The 19,629-nt window shown below is 32.1% G+C and overlaps 1 protein-coding gene across 8 annotated transcripts in view; it reads left to right on the top strand.

Annotated features, from left to right (window-relative positions):
• The window catches only part of Ankrd12 (ankyrin repeat domain 12), a 152,827-nt gene that overhangs the window by 76,844 nt on the left and 56,354 nt on the right, over nt 1–19,629 (top strand). For 6 of the 8 annotated variants that reach the window (XM_047526120.1, XM_047526125.1, XM_047526121.1 and 3 more), the window contains exons 4-6: nt 6,562–6,630; nt 10,935–11,081; nt 13,313–13,513. In XM_047526120.1, coding sequence (XP_047382076.1) covers nt 6,562–6,630; nt 10,935–11,081; nt 13,313–13,513 — 417 coding nt within the window. The remainder of the gene's footprint in view (nt 1–6,561; nt 6,631–10,934; nt 11,082–13,312; nt 13,514–19,629) is intronic. The other 2 variants (XM_047526124.1, XM_047526127.1) reach the window with 1 other exon arrangement.

The raw sequence follows: 19,629 nt of genomic DNA on the forward strand, positions 1-19,629 counted from the left end.
AGGTAACCAAGAAGTCTTTTACCAGATACTGTATTTCACTGCATTAATAGCTGTGGATTTTATGCCTTTTTAAAAAAGAAAGAGAGAGATCGGGTATGAGCATTGCATGAAGACTTTTTTTTTTTAAAGAAAATTTGTGCCAGTATTACTTACAAATCATGTATTACTAAACTGTCTTTTGTTTGAGAATAGAAGCGGGGAATACTTGTGAATAAACCTCAATGCAGTGGTGATGATTATGCAGTGAAATGTGATAAAATTTTAGTCGCCAACAGACTGCATGTGCAATGATGATACCATAAGATTGTATCACCTATTGATGTGGCCATTTTGCTTTGTATATGGAACTCTATGCAGTTTGCACAACAATATGAACTCTCTTAATGGCTCATTCCTCAGAGCATCTCCCCCTCCTTAACTGATGTATAACTGTGTGTGTCTTCAGATGCCTATTTAAGATTTAACCCTTCTCATATTTTCTTTTTGGAAGTCCCTTTTTTGGCCAGGGATATTTTCTAATATTAGTTTGAAGAAGGGATTTTGATAAATTAAAATATTGTTATCTTTTTTTAGAAAGAAATAAAAAATAAATTTCCCATGAGAACCTTTGTTATTAAAGCAGGTAGATTATTTCTCTTTTATTTAGAGTAAAATTAAGGAGAAAATGTTACTTGGAAAAACATGAGAAAATGTTACTTAGGAAGTAAAGTAACTTTAATGAATAAACATAATCTGATTCAGATTTTAATCAAATTACATACTGGTTTCCCTGATAATTTTTTCCTGTCATTTCCATTTAGTGGCATGTTACAACTCTCTTTAAGAACATTTCATAACAGCTGGGTGTGTAGGGCATGCCTGTAATCCTAGTGGCTTGGGAGGCTGAGACAGGAGAATCAGAAGTTCAAAAGTCATCCTGAGGAACTTAGAGAGACCCTGTCTTAAAATAAAAGTAAAAATGGGCTGAGGATGTGGCTCAGTGGTTTAGTGCTCCTGGGTTTAATCCCTGGTACCAAAAAAAGAAAAGAAGGACATTTTATAACTCCTACTTTTCTTTTAGAAAAGTTACATGAACTCATCCAAGTTTCGATGGATTTAAAAATGTGTGTCAGTTAGGCTGAATTTATAAATCTTGCCACACACAACCAAAACATGAAGAATCTCCCTAGGCGCAAATGAAAATGTATTATTTGCAATCCAACTTTTTTTTTTATTAAAAATATGAGAAATAATCCAGAATACTACTAAGTGACATCTTCCATATGAAAAATAATATAATATCAGACTTATACTTAACATTGATTTTTATTTATTTGGTGGTACTGGCAATTAAACTATTGGACCCAGAGTGTCTCTACCACTGATCTACAATCCCCAACCTTTTTTTTGTTTTGATATGGGGGTCTTATGAAGTTGGTGAGACTTACTTTGGACTTGAAATCCTCCTGCCATAACTCCCCACGCAGCTGGAATTACAGACATGTGCCACCCCACTTGGCTTGATCTTTTTTTTTTTCTTAATTAGAGTGGTCTATATTTTAAATTGTCATCTGAAACAATAATGACAAAGATATATGCCATATATGACAACTTTTAATATATGTAATGTTTAATGATCTCTTAAATGTAAACAAAATGGAAATGGAAAAAAGGACAAATAAATTTTGCATCAGGTAATTCTGAAGAACAGAATTAAAGTTGGGAAAGACTGAAAAAAAAATATCAGTGGTAATCAGAGAAATAATTTGTAATAATTGACAAAATTACTACCCGCTGATTTCTTAATTATTGATGAGAGCAAAATGTATCTTCAAGAATGTTTATTATCTTAACTTTTCTGTAATAATAGAAAATCCTCCCACAAAACTAGGAAAACCATATCATATAATAAAGGATTAGTTAAATTATGGTAAATCCAGTGAGGAAATAGTTTTTCACACTTAAAAATAATATTGTAAATGCATGATAGGTAAGCCTTTTGTGTTATTGGAAGTGAAAAACTAGATTATGAAATAGCAATAGAACCATTGGTATGTTTTATATGCATGTATGTATGTGTACAGCATATGAACACACATAAGAAAAGATAAAGAATTGAAATATAAAAATAATTTTCACTGTAGGAACTAAGCCTAAAGTTGGTGGGTGTATTTTGGACCCAGAACAAAATATACAGGTTTTGAACCCTGACTTGAAAGCATAAAAGACCAGGAAATCAGGAATAATGGGAAGTATTAATAGTACTCAGCTCATTTTCTCTTATAGCAAGGTTATATGTGTATGTATCTGTATTTTAGTATGCACTATCTCTTAACAGAAAAAAAGCAATTTACTGTTTCTTTTATGTTGGAGTAACATAAAATTAATCTTAAAAATATGTACATATGTATATGTGCGTGTGTGTTATTTGCCTTTTCTTACATAAATTTTATTTCTTCCTGTGTCTTCTCTATTAGTCCCTGTGTCTTTGTATATATTTAGAGGGATGCTTGGAATGATGTTCACCAGATGTTTATACTTTATTTTCAGGGCTTGGGATGTTTGTTAATTTCCTCTTTGTACTCTTTTGCACCTCCCCTCCAGCCCCCCTCCCTTCCACAACTGGGGATTGAACTCAAAGGCACTCAACCACTGAGCTACATCCTCATCCCTATTTTGTATTTTATTAGAGACAGGTTCTTTTTGAGTTGCTTAGTGCCTCACCATTGCTGAGGCTGTCTTTGAACTTGGGATCCTCTTGTCTTAGCCTCCTGAGCTGCTGGGTTTACAGGCATGAGCCTCTGCGCTCGCCTCTTCTTTGTACTCTTGTATAGGTTGAATCTTTATAATAATAAGCACATCTTACTTTTAAAAAATAAAGTTACCTTTTGAAAAGACATTTGCCTCATTATCCCAGTGAAGGCCAGTGGTCCCCAAATCAGCAATAATGCTATCAACTGAACAAGGTTTCTTGATCTTATTTTACAATAACCTAGTGTGTTTTAAACTTGGAAATTTTAATTATTTAGTATTAACTTTTTGAAAAGATAAGTCTTTCTAGAAAAGTATGTGGTTGGCTAGACAGATAAAATGTTGGAAAGAATTATAGTACAATTTGAAGTCTTGCCAATGGGTCCTTGTAGCTCCATGATAGTACTCTTTATACAGAATTACTTTATTTTGAAAAATCACCAACATACCTGTTTATATCGTTCCACTCTCTATCCACATTGTCTTATTCTTTTAGAAAATTCGCACAAATTTTGTTGTATGGAATACTAAGAAGCCAGTATATACACTGAAGACCCGTTGAATATATGAAAACCTAAAAGCAACTACTACTGATATAGAAGATATACTTCCCATATCAACTTGCTTTATTGCTTATTTTTAGCTTTTGAAATTTACTTTCAAACTGCCTACTCCAAATTCTTGACATAGAATAAGTTTTTATAGCTGTAATGTTTAATTTTGAAGATTTTGGAATCTGACCAATGTTCATTGCCTGTTCAACCTCCTATGAACCCTGGTCAGATAATTTTACTTCTTTATAAGCCCCAGTTTCCTCACCTGCTTATAATATCAACCTGAAAAAATTGTGACCTTTAAGTGACAATGCATAAATTCACTCTGTGATATGTTAATTAAATAGACAGTCTGGAGTCATTATAGCAGTTCAGTAATGCCAACTGAGACTGGATTCATCTCTCTGCTCTCCTGCCCTTAAGCATTTTGACTTGTAGTCACAGGATTGCTGCTTTTTCCTAACAGAAAGTAGAAGATGAAATACCCAGAACAAAGATGTCTTTTTCCCAGTGATACTTGGCCTTTTTATTGATGAAACAACCTCTGTAGAAACATCTGTCCATTTCATTGGTTAGACCTCTAGTTACAAGGGAGTCTGAAAAGTCAAATACTTTTAACTAGGCATATTGTCATGCTGATCATAATTGGGGTATTCTGGGAAGAAGAGGAGAATGAATATTGAGTAGGCAGATTACAATATCTGCCACTGTATATAAACTCTAATCAATAATTGCTAACTTTAACAATAAGGTTTCCATTTAATGAACTTTATTCTTATACATATCTTTGTACATACTTATTCTTGTCATAAAATCATACTTCTTTCCCTGTACTCTGCATCCAGGGGAAAACCATAATTCCTTCACATTTGTATTAATAATCCCTTAGTGTGAAAGTATTCAGCTGCTTTCTGGGGGTTACATAAAAGTCTCCTCTTGGGCTTCAAACTAAATTTGCAATAATTTTGTTATGAATGATGCCATCAAGATAATCTTTGTAGATTGTGTTTTTATCATCCTCTGAACTATTTCTTTATTAAAAGGGTGGAGCATTTCTGTGATTCTTCATGTTTCTCCAAAGTAATCATACCTAGTTTTAAAAGTTCTAGTTTTAAAAGCCTCCAGCAGGATATGAATATTCTTTGACTCTGTGTTCTTTGAGTATTGGGAGATATGTTTTTCTTTAGGTTTGATAGGTTTAATGTCCTCTAAAAGTAAAGCAACAATATTTCATCATTTTAATTTGCATGTTTAACTAGAAAGATACAATATCATTCATTTTTTTCATTAATAATTGTCTCCTTTTACTAAGCATTATTTGTTTACTATAGTTTTTCTTTTGGCATTTTTAGATAATATGATAGGAGGAAATTCAGACTCAGAATCATCTTTTCCCAAAGTCTTGTGATGGCAGTTATAGAGCATGTTGATATTTCATAAGCTTAAGTTCCTCTACCAGACAGCAAGTTTTAGAAGTTCTGTTCTCCTGAGGCTTTAGATGCCATTAAAGGATTTACCTTAATGAATGTGAGTCAAACAAATTGGCAGACAGGAACACTTAAATAGATAAAGTCAATGTTCTACTACAGATTGACTCCTGCCCTCTTCCTAATGTTTTATTATAAAAAGTTGAAACATACAGTACAGATTTTCAAAATCATACTTGGTGTGTTTCTCCTATGCTCCTATACTCCTAAAGCAGAGTATATTAACTTTAAAGAAGACTGTTTTTCAAATACAAGTATTGACTTCTCCTATAAAGAACTTATTAGGGTGAGAGACTAGCTCTGCCTAACAGTGTTTTACATTAGTTTAATAAATAGCAATAGTCTCATACAGCCTCATCTCAGTTTAGCATGGACTAAAGTTATAGTAAAGGGACAGGACATGGAAGCTTTTATTTTCCAGCTCCTGAAGTAAATCTTTGTAGAATACATATTTGAGTGCTCCAAATATAAACATACTTATTCAAATTAAAGCTAAAGGAGGGTATATGGATCAGGGTGAATTGGTTACTTCCAAAGGAAGAGTTGGATGAACTGTTAAACTGCTTCCTTATATAATGAATATAATTGAAAGTTCATTTTATCTTCTGTGCTTTAATGTGTTTAATATAATCTACTTTCAATAGCCATTTAATCTGATTTATATAACCTAATTGATTGCCACCTTTGCTTTGCAATATATGGAAGCAATATTCAGTCTCTTGCTTGTCCTAATATGAAATGTAAAATACTGTTACTTGTACTTGCTAAATTAGTGCATTCAATTTTGAAATATAAGGTTCCTTGAAGGCCTTATAATTCGGCCCATTTACCTGCTTTCTTTAGAATTGATCTGAATGTTACTAAATGATTCTCCTTTTGAATGAGTGCATCTTCTCATCACTAAGCTTTTAGGATTATCTTTAAAGTTTTCAAATACTGTATTTAGAGGTTACTTGTTCTCTAAGTTTGTGTTTTTCCACACTTACTTACACCTAAATGAAATCATGAATGCTGTCTATAAGAATGACCCTGGAAAGAAAAATGTATGTCCATAAATTGAGGATATAATTGTTCAGAATGATAATATTTTGAGTTGAGATGCCATATTTCTTTAAAAGTTAAAATATCTGCTCTGGCCAAATCACCAAATTCAGTACTTCATATTCTTGTTTCTCTGTCATGAATTGTTAAGCAGAATTCCATATTCTTAACTAACAAATTTTATTTTGATTTCATCTGCTTTTTTTTCCCTAAGATTCTTCAGTAGTGATCTCTGTAGTACTTCATTCCATTGAAATATATGTAATATGTAGAAAGGTCTTTGGTCTTGGATGATACTGAGTCCAAAGAGTTCTTTTGTCTTCAGAGTAGTTTTGGCACTCAGAGTAAAAAGCATGATTCATGGTCATCAAAGACAAATTCTGAACAGAAAATCAGTGATGTAGGAGTACTGCCTCTTACCATTAATCAGAGATTGCAAAAAAAAAAAAAGATACAACATCAAAAGATTTATGTTTTAATAAGCAATTTCATCAGTGTCTATTATTAAAACTATGTGGTTGAATTTCTTAATTTTAAAAGTTCCATTTGAAGAAACTGAAATCTTATGTGGTGGCCACACCTGTGTTTTGAATGTACTTTTGGCTTTACCTTGAAAATAATATTTTGGAAAAACAATGATAGATCATTGCCTAACTAACTGGTGGTCTTTTAAATAATGTTGGTTTGTTGAATTCTGTATTTCCCTTCGTGTGCCTTTTTCTTTTCTCCTGTCTCTTCTCATTCTGTAGATTCAGACCCAGGACATACAAGTGAAAATTGGGGGGAGAGACTTATATCTTCTTACAGGACATATTCAGGTAATTAGATTATCAGGTGCTCCTGTTCAGCCAGTGATTTCTGTCACATTCACAATTAAGTATTGTACTATAAATAACTTATTTTCAAATGAACTTACAGATAACTTGTTCCTGTGAGATGACTAGTATATTATATCTAACACATGCTGTGTATGAACATTGTAAAAACAACAGTATACCTCCACTTAAGTTTTGAATGTGAGGATACCATTCATTTGGAAAACAGTATGAAAGTCAACCCCCTTCTCATGGTGCTGGGCAGTACAAAGACCCCTATGTGAAGATACCCAAGGTCTTTAGTCTGTTTGTTGTATTCCCATCACAAGGTACACCAAGTGCCCTGATTTTAATACACAGTGTCATCTTACCTTTTAGTCAGATGGTATTTATTTAAAAGCACATTTAAAATTTTTTTCCATTGAACTATTTAAAGTCTTCATTGACTTTGCTGCCCAGGTTGAATTTAAGTACATTAAAATACCAGGTTACCTGGAAAAATGCTGTTACCATTAATTGTGTTGGAACCTCTCTATTTGGCTGTGTCATCAGTCATTATATGTTACTGATTCATAATTGCTATATATAAAAGAAGGCCAAAGAATATATAAATACCCCCCTTTAAAATAAAGAGTTAAATGTATTCTTTAGTATGTGAAAACTAGTTAAGTGTTTTTTGTTTTTTAAATGGACTGATGTATTGATTTCTTAACTTTTTAAAATGTAAATATTGTTAAGCCCCTGGGTACTTATGTGTCCAGTTTTTAGCGTATAAAATTTGTCTATAAAACTGAGATGAAACTTACATTTATGATGTGCTTTTTTTTATTTTATGAATTTGTGGGAGTTGGGTGGAGATAATGGCAGAACTAAACAATTATCCTTAAAATTATTCTGATAGTTGTTAATTGAGCTAGTATTAAGTGGGTCGTTTTTGATTACCAAACTTGTGTGGGGGTTATATTTATAATCAGTTACTGTGGAATCAGGTCTTCCTTTAAGAAAGGTAACTAACCACCAAGGTATACAGAGAGCTAAATGTGATGAAGCCATTCATGATCTGAGTATCATTGCTGGAAATAAGTCATAGTGTAGACATTTAGCTGTTATAAATTCACAGTACTTTAGGATCAGTACTTTAGGATTATGTTCTTATAATGGCACATTTTGTTTATCAGAATTGAAATATGCACACTGCAAACATGATTGATAGAAGTATGTTCATCTGTATTTGAATTGTAGCTTCAAGGTTTGATTTTTTTTATACAGTGACTGTTTTGTAGGGCAATGTTCTTTTATTTTTTAGACTGTTACAGGTTTATGACCCTAGTTCCCCAAGAAAAACAGTTTTATGTCTTCATAATGTACTTTACTCTTAATTGGGAAGTAACAATGTTACTTCTGTTTATTTTGACAAGACCTGAAAAGAAAGCATTAATTTTCCAAATTATAGAACTGGGATATCTCTCTTTTTCTGAAGCTCCTCTGGGTCTTGACAGAAAGAAGTTGTACTGATGTAAAGTTCATTTAGTTTTTTGTATTGAGTAGCCTAAGTCTGTCAGATTTTTCCTTAAAATCTGCAGGTTAACTGAGTAGAATTTAGGGTTCTGTAGACTATGCTAAATGAGCATGTTTATATGAATACCTGAGTTTAAATTTTGAAGTTCTAGTCTATTATAAAGAAAAATAAATTTTTTAGATAACTGAAAATTGGAGACTGTCGAATCATTTTTGACTTAGGACAGGTCGTAAGAGGAAATGAATAGTTCATAGAATAGATATCAAATTGTTACAAAGTCTTACTGACTGCTTTAAATTTGAAAAAAAATAAGTACCACCATAAGTAGTCTTAACACTTAAAATTTTTGAAGAATATTATAATGATGTCACACTCTTCTACCTTATGCCAGCTACTATTTACTTACACACCTTTTCCTGTTTTATGGAAAACTTGAAGTCAGACCCTGGACTCTCATTTAAAGTTCATGTATATCTAATTTGAATTTTTGCTTAAATGTTTGGAGTATTCCAACTTGTTTATTTTTTTCCACGGTATAATGATTTTATATTTGACTATTCGGCAGAATGAAATTCCAGTAATGAGCTTATAAGTATTTTTTTTTTTGTACACCAGCTATATATCACTTTAGTGTCTTTTTAAAAACTTTAAAATGCAGAAAGAACAAAAAAGTTAGTTGTTTTGTAAGTTAAAAAAAAAAAAAAAGGCAAATTTCCCCCCCAAATTTTAGAAAATATTTTAGGGACCAATACTAAGAATTTTTGTTTCTACCTATGATTAGATTTTACTTCTTTTCTTTGAAACATCTTTTCTGCTTTCTATAAAAATACCACAATATTAAATCTTTTAATTTTAGTAGAGAAATATATCTATTATATTTAAAAATCCTTATTTAGATGGAAAATCATTAAAATAACAACAATTGTAGTTGTTTCCTAAATACTAGGGAACCAAAATGTACAGAAAATTATGACGAAAGAGATGAGAAAGAGTATACATTGCAGGAAAAACAATAGCCTGTTTCAAAGACCTATTTTGGGTTTTATAATAATTTTAGTAATAGGTTAAATATTGTATTGAGATTAAATTATAATAAATTGGATCATTATTGATAAATAATGAAATATGAAATAAATAAATATGAAAATGAAAGATTATATTAGAAATATTAATAAACATCAATTTTAATAAGTCTTGAAATTTTTGGTTTTATGTAAAATCAAATATTTAATAAAATGGTAATATTAGAAGTTATAGAATTTCCCATGACTTTTGGGCAGCAGAGGTTAAATATTATAACCCAATTTTTCTAGGCCATTATGATGCCAATTTGTCCTAATTAACTGACGTGACATGCTTGAACAGTCATGCCCCTTTAATTTCTCATGGCTGCTAATGCCAGATTTTAATTTCTTGAACTTTAATTATTAGAGTAATAAATTCTTACCTCAAAATATTCTACCTGCTGGCTGCATTTTCCTGCTGGGGAGGGGAGGTGGGGATAAAAAAACCAGTATATTAACTACTAAAGTAGTCTTCCCTTTTCCCACTCATTTTTACCATTTTAAAATGTATTTTACTTACTTTTTAGCTCCACTTTACAAGTACCTCCAAACCCCCAAAATACCAAGTATTTGCATATGGCTTTCCAAGAAATAGATGCCAAGACAGTAGTCTGACTATTGTCTCTGTATTTACTTGCATAAGTCTTCTGCATTAACTTCCAGAGGATTCCTAAAGAAAAGACATTTCTTCTCTTACTATGGAATCTAATTCAGTCTGAATTCCCTGGCACTTAGTGGAAAATGCTAGTTGCTTTGCCAAAGGATTTCCAAAATCTGAATCTGAGTGCAGACCTTGTGATAGACGGAATATCTTTGAAAGGGGCCTTAGAATTTCTATTTTTGAATCTTTGTAGGACTTTTTTTTAACTAACCCACAGACACACAGAGTCCTTAATTTGCACATTTTTAGCTTTGATTAATATCATCCCGTGCTCCACTGCGTTGTGACTGGAATAAATTGATTTAGTGCTTTTTTCCAATAACTGCTGAGTAATAAGACTTGTCTTAAATACTTAATTCTTGGCAGATTGTACAAGTCATTGCTAGAATTAGGAAAGTAATTTGAAGAAGCATTGGTATGTAGGTTTAGCAGTAGTAAGAATAAAATGATAGTGAAAAATTTCAAAGATGTTATGCAAGTTAGCCCTCTATCTGCAGAGTCAACTAAACATATTAAAGTATGTTTACGGGCTTTTTTCTCATCATTATTCCCTAAACAATACAGTATAATTACATAGTACTTAACATTATTTTAGGTGTTATAAGTTATCTGGAGGTAATTTAAAGCATATGGGAGGATTTGCACAGATCATATGTAAATACTACACCATTTATGTCAAGGACCCGAGCGTCAGATTTTAGTATCCACATGGAGATCCTGGAATCAATCATTTGCAGATACTAAGGGATGACTGTGCTAAGGAATGTTTGAAGTGTTTTTGAAGTTGTTAAATTTTAATAGAACTAAGCACTAAAATACAAATCTTACCATAAATTTTCAAGTACCTGAAAGCAATAAAATAAGAATATAAATTTTTTCCAAAGCTTTTAGGTAGGAAATTGCTTATATAATTAAAGGCTAGTGCTCCTTTCTCTGGCTACTACCAGTTCATATATTATACATGTTTCTCATATACATTTATAGCACCTATCAAAAAAGTTGTCTTATGTTTTACTTCGGAGTACTTTTTTTATTCAAATTCTCATGTATTTAATAATTTCAGAGAAAGAAGGTCCAGAAAAGAAGAAAACAAAAAAGGAAGCTGGAAATAAGAAATCCACACCAGTTAGCATTCTTTTTGGTTATCCACTCTCTGAACGAAAGCAGATGGCACTTCTCATGCAGATGACAGCAAGAGACAACAGTCCAGGTGATACCTAACATCCTTGAGTTAATGTATATTGCAATCGAGCTTTGTGTTAAGTTACTTTTAACTACTTTTAATTTTTATCCTGTCTTGAATTTAATCAGAATTAGTAACAATAATTCATAATTTTCTGATTGATTGTGTGAAAAGTTATGATCTGAATCCTCCCCTAGATTAGAAACTATTTAAGAGCAGGGATTTTTGCCCTTACTGTGCATTAAGTAATTGTTAAATAAAATGAGTATTTAGAAATAGGTTAACAACTTGAGTAGTTCATGGCAAGACTGTGCTTTTACCTTATTGAAGATTTATCCCAGTTTCTATAAAAATGTTTTCCATTCTTCCAGTTCATTGCTACCCTGATGATAAATGGGTGATTTTATTAGTACATTACTTCTCTCTGACTGATATAGGAAAGTAAATGACTTTTGTGTGTCTGGAGAAAAAAAAATATCTTACGGCTCTGAATTTAAGGCATCTTTATATAAGAGTGTTGAAATGCATTGAAGAAGTTTTTCCAGTGAACCTTTCCTGTACTGACTCTTGGGGGGGGGAAAAAACTGCAGAAACTGTGGTTAAATTCTTAATGTTTCAAAGTATCCTAATTTCCATCAAAGCATGAGATTATATAGTATCTTTCAGTCCTAAAAACATCTTTGGTCCTTGTGCTTTTTAAAATAGTGTATTTTTGGTTTTTCTCACCTTTTCTGCCCCTAACTTGAGTAGAACTGTGACCAAATTATTTGATAGTGCTACAATTTTAAATGTTTCTGTAAAATTATGACTTGGAGTTATGAATTACAAAGAATTTTATAAAAATGACTTTTTTACACCATGAATTTTATTCTTAGAATATTAAAGAATTAATACATTAAGGCAAAAAGTAGAAGTCCTCTTTCATCTCCAGTGACCTCCCTTTGAGAGGCACCATTCTTAAGGAGTTTCTTATCTACATTTCCAGGGAATTTTTTAGGCATAAACATACAGACATGTATCTTTCGGTTTTTAAAAATTTTTTCCAGTATGTATACAATGAAACTGTAACATTGTGTTGTTGGCTCTTTTCACTTAAGGATAATTCCTTGTCAGTTTTCATTATTAAAATGTGTATAACTGAGTAGAAAGCCTGATATTAAGCTCTGTTTACCAAACAGGTGTACCCTGGAGTTTAAGGTTGATTATCCATTAAGTAGGTCCTTTAGTTTTTAAGAAAATCAAGATAACTGTCTTAATAATTTGACCATAAAGAGTAATAAAATTTATTCATTTAGCAAATTTTTCTTGAGTTATACTATATAGCAAGAAGTCTTGTAAATAGTTGAGAAGTAACAGTGATGAGTAAGAGAGATGAAGTTCTTACTCTTATGGAGTATACATTATAGGAAACTGTTACTGAGATAACATACTTTAAATCCAAAGGGTAATTGATATTGGTTTAGAACTCTAATCATGTCAGTTTGCAAGACTGATGATGGAAAATTATTTTCCAAGATTGTTTTTTCTTAGCGCATTACTTCTTTTAAATAGTTATAAAATTTCAGAATTAATTTTGTCATATCTTTAATTAAGAAAAGAGCACCCCATACCCCTACTCCATAGTTCTAAAAAGAGAGGGGAGCTTTAGGCATCATTTAGTTTAACTTTCCTGATTTTGATATAAAAACTACAAAGAACTAAAATGTTGGGAATCAAAGCAAAGCATATCATCTATGGGACTTTTTCCAGTCACCCTTACTTCAGATCTTTGGCTTCATTTTCATACTAAGATCATCTCTGACTTAATTTGCACTTAACATCAGAACAAAACTCCAGTGCTTTTGAGCCAGAGGTATGAACTCTGGTCTTCAATTTAATTTTATCTAGGTGTCAGACTGATAGTATAATGTGCACAGGAAAAGTAGTGTTGTTTGCAGTTCATTATTTTTACTTTAATTATTCAAATAATATTGAATTCTTCATTAAGCAAATATTTTTAAGGTATATACTTGATACTTTATCATTTTAAACCAGTTTTATGAGTTAACAGAATAAAATGTTTCTAATTGTTATCTTTGATAATCCTAAAGAACATTTCACTCTATATATTTGTATAAAGTTATTAATGTATCATCCAAGTCAATTTTTGTGGTGTTAGAGTAAGAAAGTTCTGATATAAATACATTATCTTTAAGAACCTTTTAGTAAGTACATACAATATTTAGCCTAGGACTTTTGTGAACTTTCTTTTCTTACAGATTCCACACCAAATCATCCATCACAAACAACACCAGCCCAAAAGAAAACTCCCAGTTCTTCATCTCGACAAAAAGATAAAGTTAATAAAAGGAATGAACGTGGTGAAACTCCTTTACACATGGCAGCTATTCGAGGAGATGTGAAACAAGTCAAAGAATTAATAAGTTTAGGGGCAAATGTGAATGTGAAAGATTTTGCAGGTAAGATTAAACTCAAGGCTAATATTCAGGAACTAATATTGAAACAGATTCTGGGTACAGTTTTATCCATATTCTTCATTCATTTTGCTGAAATGAAAGAGTATTTAAAGTATATTTTGTTACAAAACTTCAGGAGTATATGCATAAAACCCTGATCTCTGCTATATTTCCTTGTCAGTAATTACATTTTTGCATGTAAACATATTTTAGTTGACATATTACTGTATAATTCTTTATTAAATTTGGGTTCTATTCTAAGTAAATTTGAGAATACGTTGTTTTCAAAACAGTTAATTCATTCATAATTCTTTGAGAAACTTTAACTCGAACATGAAGATCATAAGAGTAGCATTATTTTCACTTTAATTATTCAAATAATATGCCACAATATTATTTCTATGAAGAATTCAAATAAATGTTTACAGAGAATAATAAAGAAATTCTCCTTAATTTCACAGCTTACACTACTCTCTTTCCCTTTTACTTTTTTGTCTTCCACAGAAATGGTATTAATAATTTGTAAGTTATTTCACTGCATTTTCATGATTATATATGAATATGAACATTTACTTACTCATAGGCTTTTTTTGAAAAAAGTATAATTATTCCCTCTGTGGTTCTTCAACATGTCTGTAATATAGGTATTTCTTTCAGTATGTATAAGTAAGTTTACTTCACTTTTAACAGCTTTATAATATTACCATAGTGAACACTGTTATAAAATCATCTTTGTGTGTAGCTTGTGATTATTGAAATTGTTACTGTATCAAAGGAAATGCATGTTAAAATTTTTGAAATAATGGCAGACTGCCCACCAAAAAAATTCCTCTGTCAGTTTGTACTACCATCAAGAGTGTATCACTAAAACTTGGTAATATTAACTTAATTATTAATAATCTAATACATAAAAAATTTTTAATTTTGACATCAATAATTAGTAATAGTAGTAAATGTTTCATATGTTTATTATAAATTTATATTCTGTGATCCAGTTCTTTGTTCATTTTCTTTTGGTTTGGTATTGGTTTTAGTAGAGCCCTTCATTAAGTAAAGATTTTATTTCTCTATCACATATATTAAGATTTTCACTGTTATAATTTATGTTCAACTTTCATTAGTGTTATTTTTGTACTGAAATTTTAATATTTTATGTAATTACATTAATCTTTTTATTTGAATTCTTGCTTTCATGTTTAAGAAGTCCTTCTTTGATTCTAAATAATAAAACTACATTTCTATATATTCCATTTTCCAAACTTTATTATATGGAGTCCTGTCATATCTGGAATTTATTTCTCTATTTTGGTGTTGGTGGAGAAAGGAATGACATAAAGGATTTGCTTTTAAGAATGAGATTAAAATATACAACAGTCATTCTGCTGGAATGAAATTGATCACAAACCTTGAAAATGTACTTTCCCTTTAACCTGACAACTCTAAGGATTTACCGTAAACAGTTAGTTGTAAGAAAGTGTACGTGCTGCAACATTGTCTCCAGTATTCAAAGACTGGCAATAATCCAAATCCCCAGTAGAAGGAGCTTGTTGAGATAAATTATGGTATATTCAGTCAGTACTGTGTTGTAGAAAAGTGAAATGATATGGAGAATCATTTTCACTTTAGTGAGTAGAGGGAACAAGTAAAACACTATCCATCTCACTTTCATGAATGTGGGAGAAAGCTAGTTAGGTATTATGCTGGATTCTTTTTTGCAAATTTTTTATTAATTTTTAAAATTTGTTCTGATTGGTTATGTGTGACAGTAGAATGCATTTTGACACTAATGAAGTACAACTTCTTCCTCTGGCTGAACATGGTGCAGAGTCACACTGTGTGTATACACACACATACATACATGTTATTAGAGTAATAATGTCCATCTCATTCCACTGTCCTTCGCATCCCCACACTCCTACTGCTCCCTTCACTCCCCTCTGCACAATCCAAAGTCCCTTTGTCCACCCCCACCACCCCCATTATGGATCAGCATCTGTTTATCAGAGAAAACATTCAGCCTCAGTTTTTTGGGTTTGGCTTATTTCACTTAGCATGATATTCTCCAGCTCCATCCATTTACCTGCAAATGCCATAATTTTGTTCTTCTTTAAGGCTGAATAATATTCCATTGTATATATGTATACCACATTTTCTTTATTCATTCATCTGTTAAAGGGCATCTAGGTGGGTTCCATAGTTTAGCTATTGTGAATTGAGCTGCTATAAATATTGATGTGGCAGTGTCAATGTGATATGCTGATTTTAAGTCTTTTGAAATAAACCAAGGAGTGGGATAGCTGGGTCAAATGGTGGGTCCATTCCAAGTGTTCTGAGGTATCTTCATACTGCTTTCCATACTGGTTTCATACATGTACATAGGGTAATGATGTTTCTCTAATTCCATCATCTTTCATTCCCCTCCCCTCCTCATTTTCTCTACAGTGTTCCTCCCCACTGTTATGTGTCAGCATCCACTTATCAGAGAAAACATTTGGCCTTTGGTTTTTTGGGATTGGCTTATCTCTCTTCATCCATTTACTTGCAAATGCCATAAATTTATTCTTCTTTATGCCTGAGTAGTATTCCATTGTGTTATGTACCACAGTTTTTTTAGCCATTCATCTATTGAAGGACATCTAGGTTGGTTCCACAATCTAGTTATTGTGAATTGAACTGCTATAAACATTAATGTAGTTGTGTCACTGTAGTATACTGATTTTAAGTCCTTTGGTTATAAGCCAAGGAGTGGGATAGCTGGGTCAAATGGTGGGTCCATTCCAGGTTTTCTGAGGAATCTCCACACTGCTTTCCTGAGTGGCTGTACCAATTTGCAATCCCACCAGCAATGTATGAGTGTACCTTTTTCCCCACATCCTCTCCAACACCTGTTGTGCTTGTATTCTTGATAATAGCTATTATGATTGGAGTGAGATGAAATCTTAGGGTAGTATTGATTTACATTTCTCTAATTACTAGAGATGTTGAACATTTTTTTGATATATTTGTTGATCAATTGTATATCTTCTGTGAAGTGTCTGCTCATTTCCTTAACTCATTCATTGATTGGGTTATTTGTACTTTTGTTGTCAAGTCTTTTGAGTTCTTTATTTTTTCTGGAGATTAGTGACCTGCCTGACGTGTGTGTAATAGAGATTTTCTCCCACTCTATAGGCTCTCTCTTCACTTATTGATTGTTTCCTTTGCTGAGAAAAAGCTTTTTTAGTTTGAATCTATCCCTTTTATTGATTCTTGTCTTTATTTCTTGTGTTTTGGGAGTCTTGTTAAGGAAGTCTGATCCTAAGCCAACAAGTTGAAGATTTGGACCTACTTTTTCTTCTATAAGATGCAGGGTCTCTGGTCTGATTCCAAGGTCCTTGATCCATTTTGAGTTGAGTTTTGTGTAGGGTGAGAGATAGGGTTTTAATTTCATATTGCTGCATATGGATTTCCAGTTTTGCCAGCACCATTTGTTGAAGAAGCTATCTTTTCTCCATTTTATGTTTTTGTCACCTTTGTCTAGTATAAGATAACTGTATTTACGTGTGTTTTTCTCTGTGTCTTCTATACCATTGGTTTACCTGTCTATGTTGGTGCCAGTACCATGCCATTTTTGTTATTAAGGCGCTAGAGTATAGTTTAAGGTCTGGTATTGTGATACCTTCTGCTTCACTCTTCCTGCTAAGGATTGCTTTGGCTATTCTGGGTCTTTTATTTTCCCAAATGAATTTCATAATTGCTTTCTCTATTTCTATGAGGTACCTCATTGGGATTTTAATTGGAATTGAACTGAATCTATATAGTGCTTTTGGTAGTATGGCCATTTTGACAAAATTAATTCTGCCTATCCAAGAACATGGGAAATTATTCCATCTTCTGAGGTTTTCTTCAATTTCTTTCTTCAGTGTTCTGTAGTTCTCATTGTAGTATTCTTACTCCTCTTTTGTGAGATTGATTGCCAAGTATTTTATTATTATTTTTTAAGGCTATTGTGAATGGGTTAGTTTTCCTAATTTCTCTTTCACTTATGAATAAAAATGCATTAGATTTATGAGTGTTGATCTTATATCCCGCTACTTTGCTGAATTAATTTATTAGTTCTACGAAGTTTTATGGTGTAGTTTTTTGAATTCTCTAAATATAGAATCATGTCGCTGGCAGATAGTGATAGTTTGAGGTCTTCCTTTCCTATTTATATCTCTTTAATTTCTTTCATCTTCCTGATTGCTCTGACTAGAGTTTCAAGGATGATGTTGAATAGAAGTGGTGAAAGCAGGCATCTTTGTCTTGTTACAGTTTTTAGAGGAATGCTTTTAGTTTTTCTCCATTTAGAATGATGTTGTCTTTGGGCTTAGCATAGATAGCCTTTACAATGTTGAGGTATGTTCCTACTATCCCTGTTTTCTTCCTAGTGTTTTGAGCACAAAGCATGCTGTATTTTATCAGATGCATTTTCTGCATCTATTGAAATAATCATATGATTTTTTTAAGTCCATTGATGTAATGAATTATATTTATTGATTTCCGGATGTTGAACCAACCTTGCATCCCTGAGATGAACCCCATTTGTTCATGGTGCACTCTCTTTTAAATGTTTTTGAATGTGATTTGCCAGAATTTTGTTAAGAATTTTTGCATCTATGTTCATCAGGGATGTTGGTCTGAAGTTTTCTTTCATTGATATGTCTTTCTTTGGTTTTAGTATCAGGGTGATACTAGCTTCATAGAATGAGTTTGGAAGCATTCCCTCCTTTTCTGTTTCATACAATACTGTGAGGACTATTTGTATTACTTCTTAGAAGGTTGTAGAACTTGGCTGAGAATCTGCCTGGTTCCAGGCTTTTCCTGGTTTGTAGACTTTTGATGGCTTCTTTTATTTCATTGCTTAAGATTGATCTGTTTCAATTGTGAATGTCCTCCTGATTCAGTTTGGGTGGAGCATGTGTCTGTAGAAATTTGTCGATGTCTTGGAAAGTTTCTGTTTTGTTGGAGTATAGATTTTCACAATAGCTTCTAATTTTATTTCAGTAGTGTCTGTCATGATATTTTCTTTTTCATCATGAGTTTTGGTAATTCGAGAAATCTCCTTCTCTTCATTAGTGTGGCTAAGGGTTTTTCAATTTTATTTATTTTTTCAAAGAACCAGCTTTTTGTTTTGTCTGTTTTTCAGTTGTTTCATTTGTTTCAATTTTATTGATTTCAGCTCTGATTTTAATTATTTCCTGTCTTCTACCACTTTTGGTGTTATTTGTTCTTTTTCTAGGGCTTTCAAATGTAACATTAGGTCATTTTTTTTTTTATTCTTTTAATGTATGGGCTCAATGCAGTGAACTTTCCTCTTAGCCCTGCCTTCACAGTGTTTCAGAGATTTTAATATGTTGTATCAGCATTCTCATTTACCTCTAGGTATTTTTAAATTTCCTCCCTGATTCCTTTTGCTATCTGTTCATCATTTAATAGCATTCTATTTATTCTCCAGTTGTTGGAATAGCTTCCATTTTTTATTGTTGATTTCTAGTTTCATTCTGTTATGATCTGATAGAACATAGGGCAGTATTTTTTTTTTTGTATTTGCTGAGAGTTACTTTGTGGCATAATGTATGGTCTGTTTTAGAGAAGAATTCATGTGCTGCTGAGAAGAAATGTGTATTTGTTTGATGGATGAAATATTCTATATATGTCCTTAACATTTAAATCATTGATTGCATTATTTAGTTCTCTAATTTGTTCAATCTTTGTTTGGAAGATCTACCCAGTGCTGTTATGTCAAAGTCACCCAATATTATTGTGTTGTGGTCTTTTTGATTCTTGAAATAGAGCAGGGTTTGTTTGATGTTCATAGATACTCCATTAATATCATAATTGTTATTTACAGTTGTTAGGTCTTGCTGATGTATGATTCCCTTAAACAATATGAAATGTCCTTCTTATCTCTCCTTTACTAACTTCAGTTTGATAGCCTCTTTGTCTGATATGAGGATGGAAACCCCTGCTTGTTTATGCAGTCCATGTGAGTGATATGTTTCTTCCCATCCTTTCACCTTCAGTCTGTAGTTGGCTTTTCCTAGGAGGTGAGTCTCTTGCAGACAGCATATTGTTGGGTCTTTTTTAAAATCCAATCT

The sequence above is a fragment of the Sciurus carolinensis genome, chromosome 15 (assembly GCF_902686445.1).
Source record: "Sciurus carolinensis chromosome 15, mSciCar1.2, whole genome shotgun sequence".
NCBI lineage: Eukaryota > Metazoa > Chordata > Mammalia > Rodentia > Sciuridae > Sciurus > Sciurus carolinensis.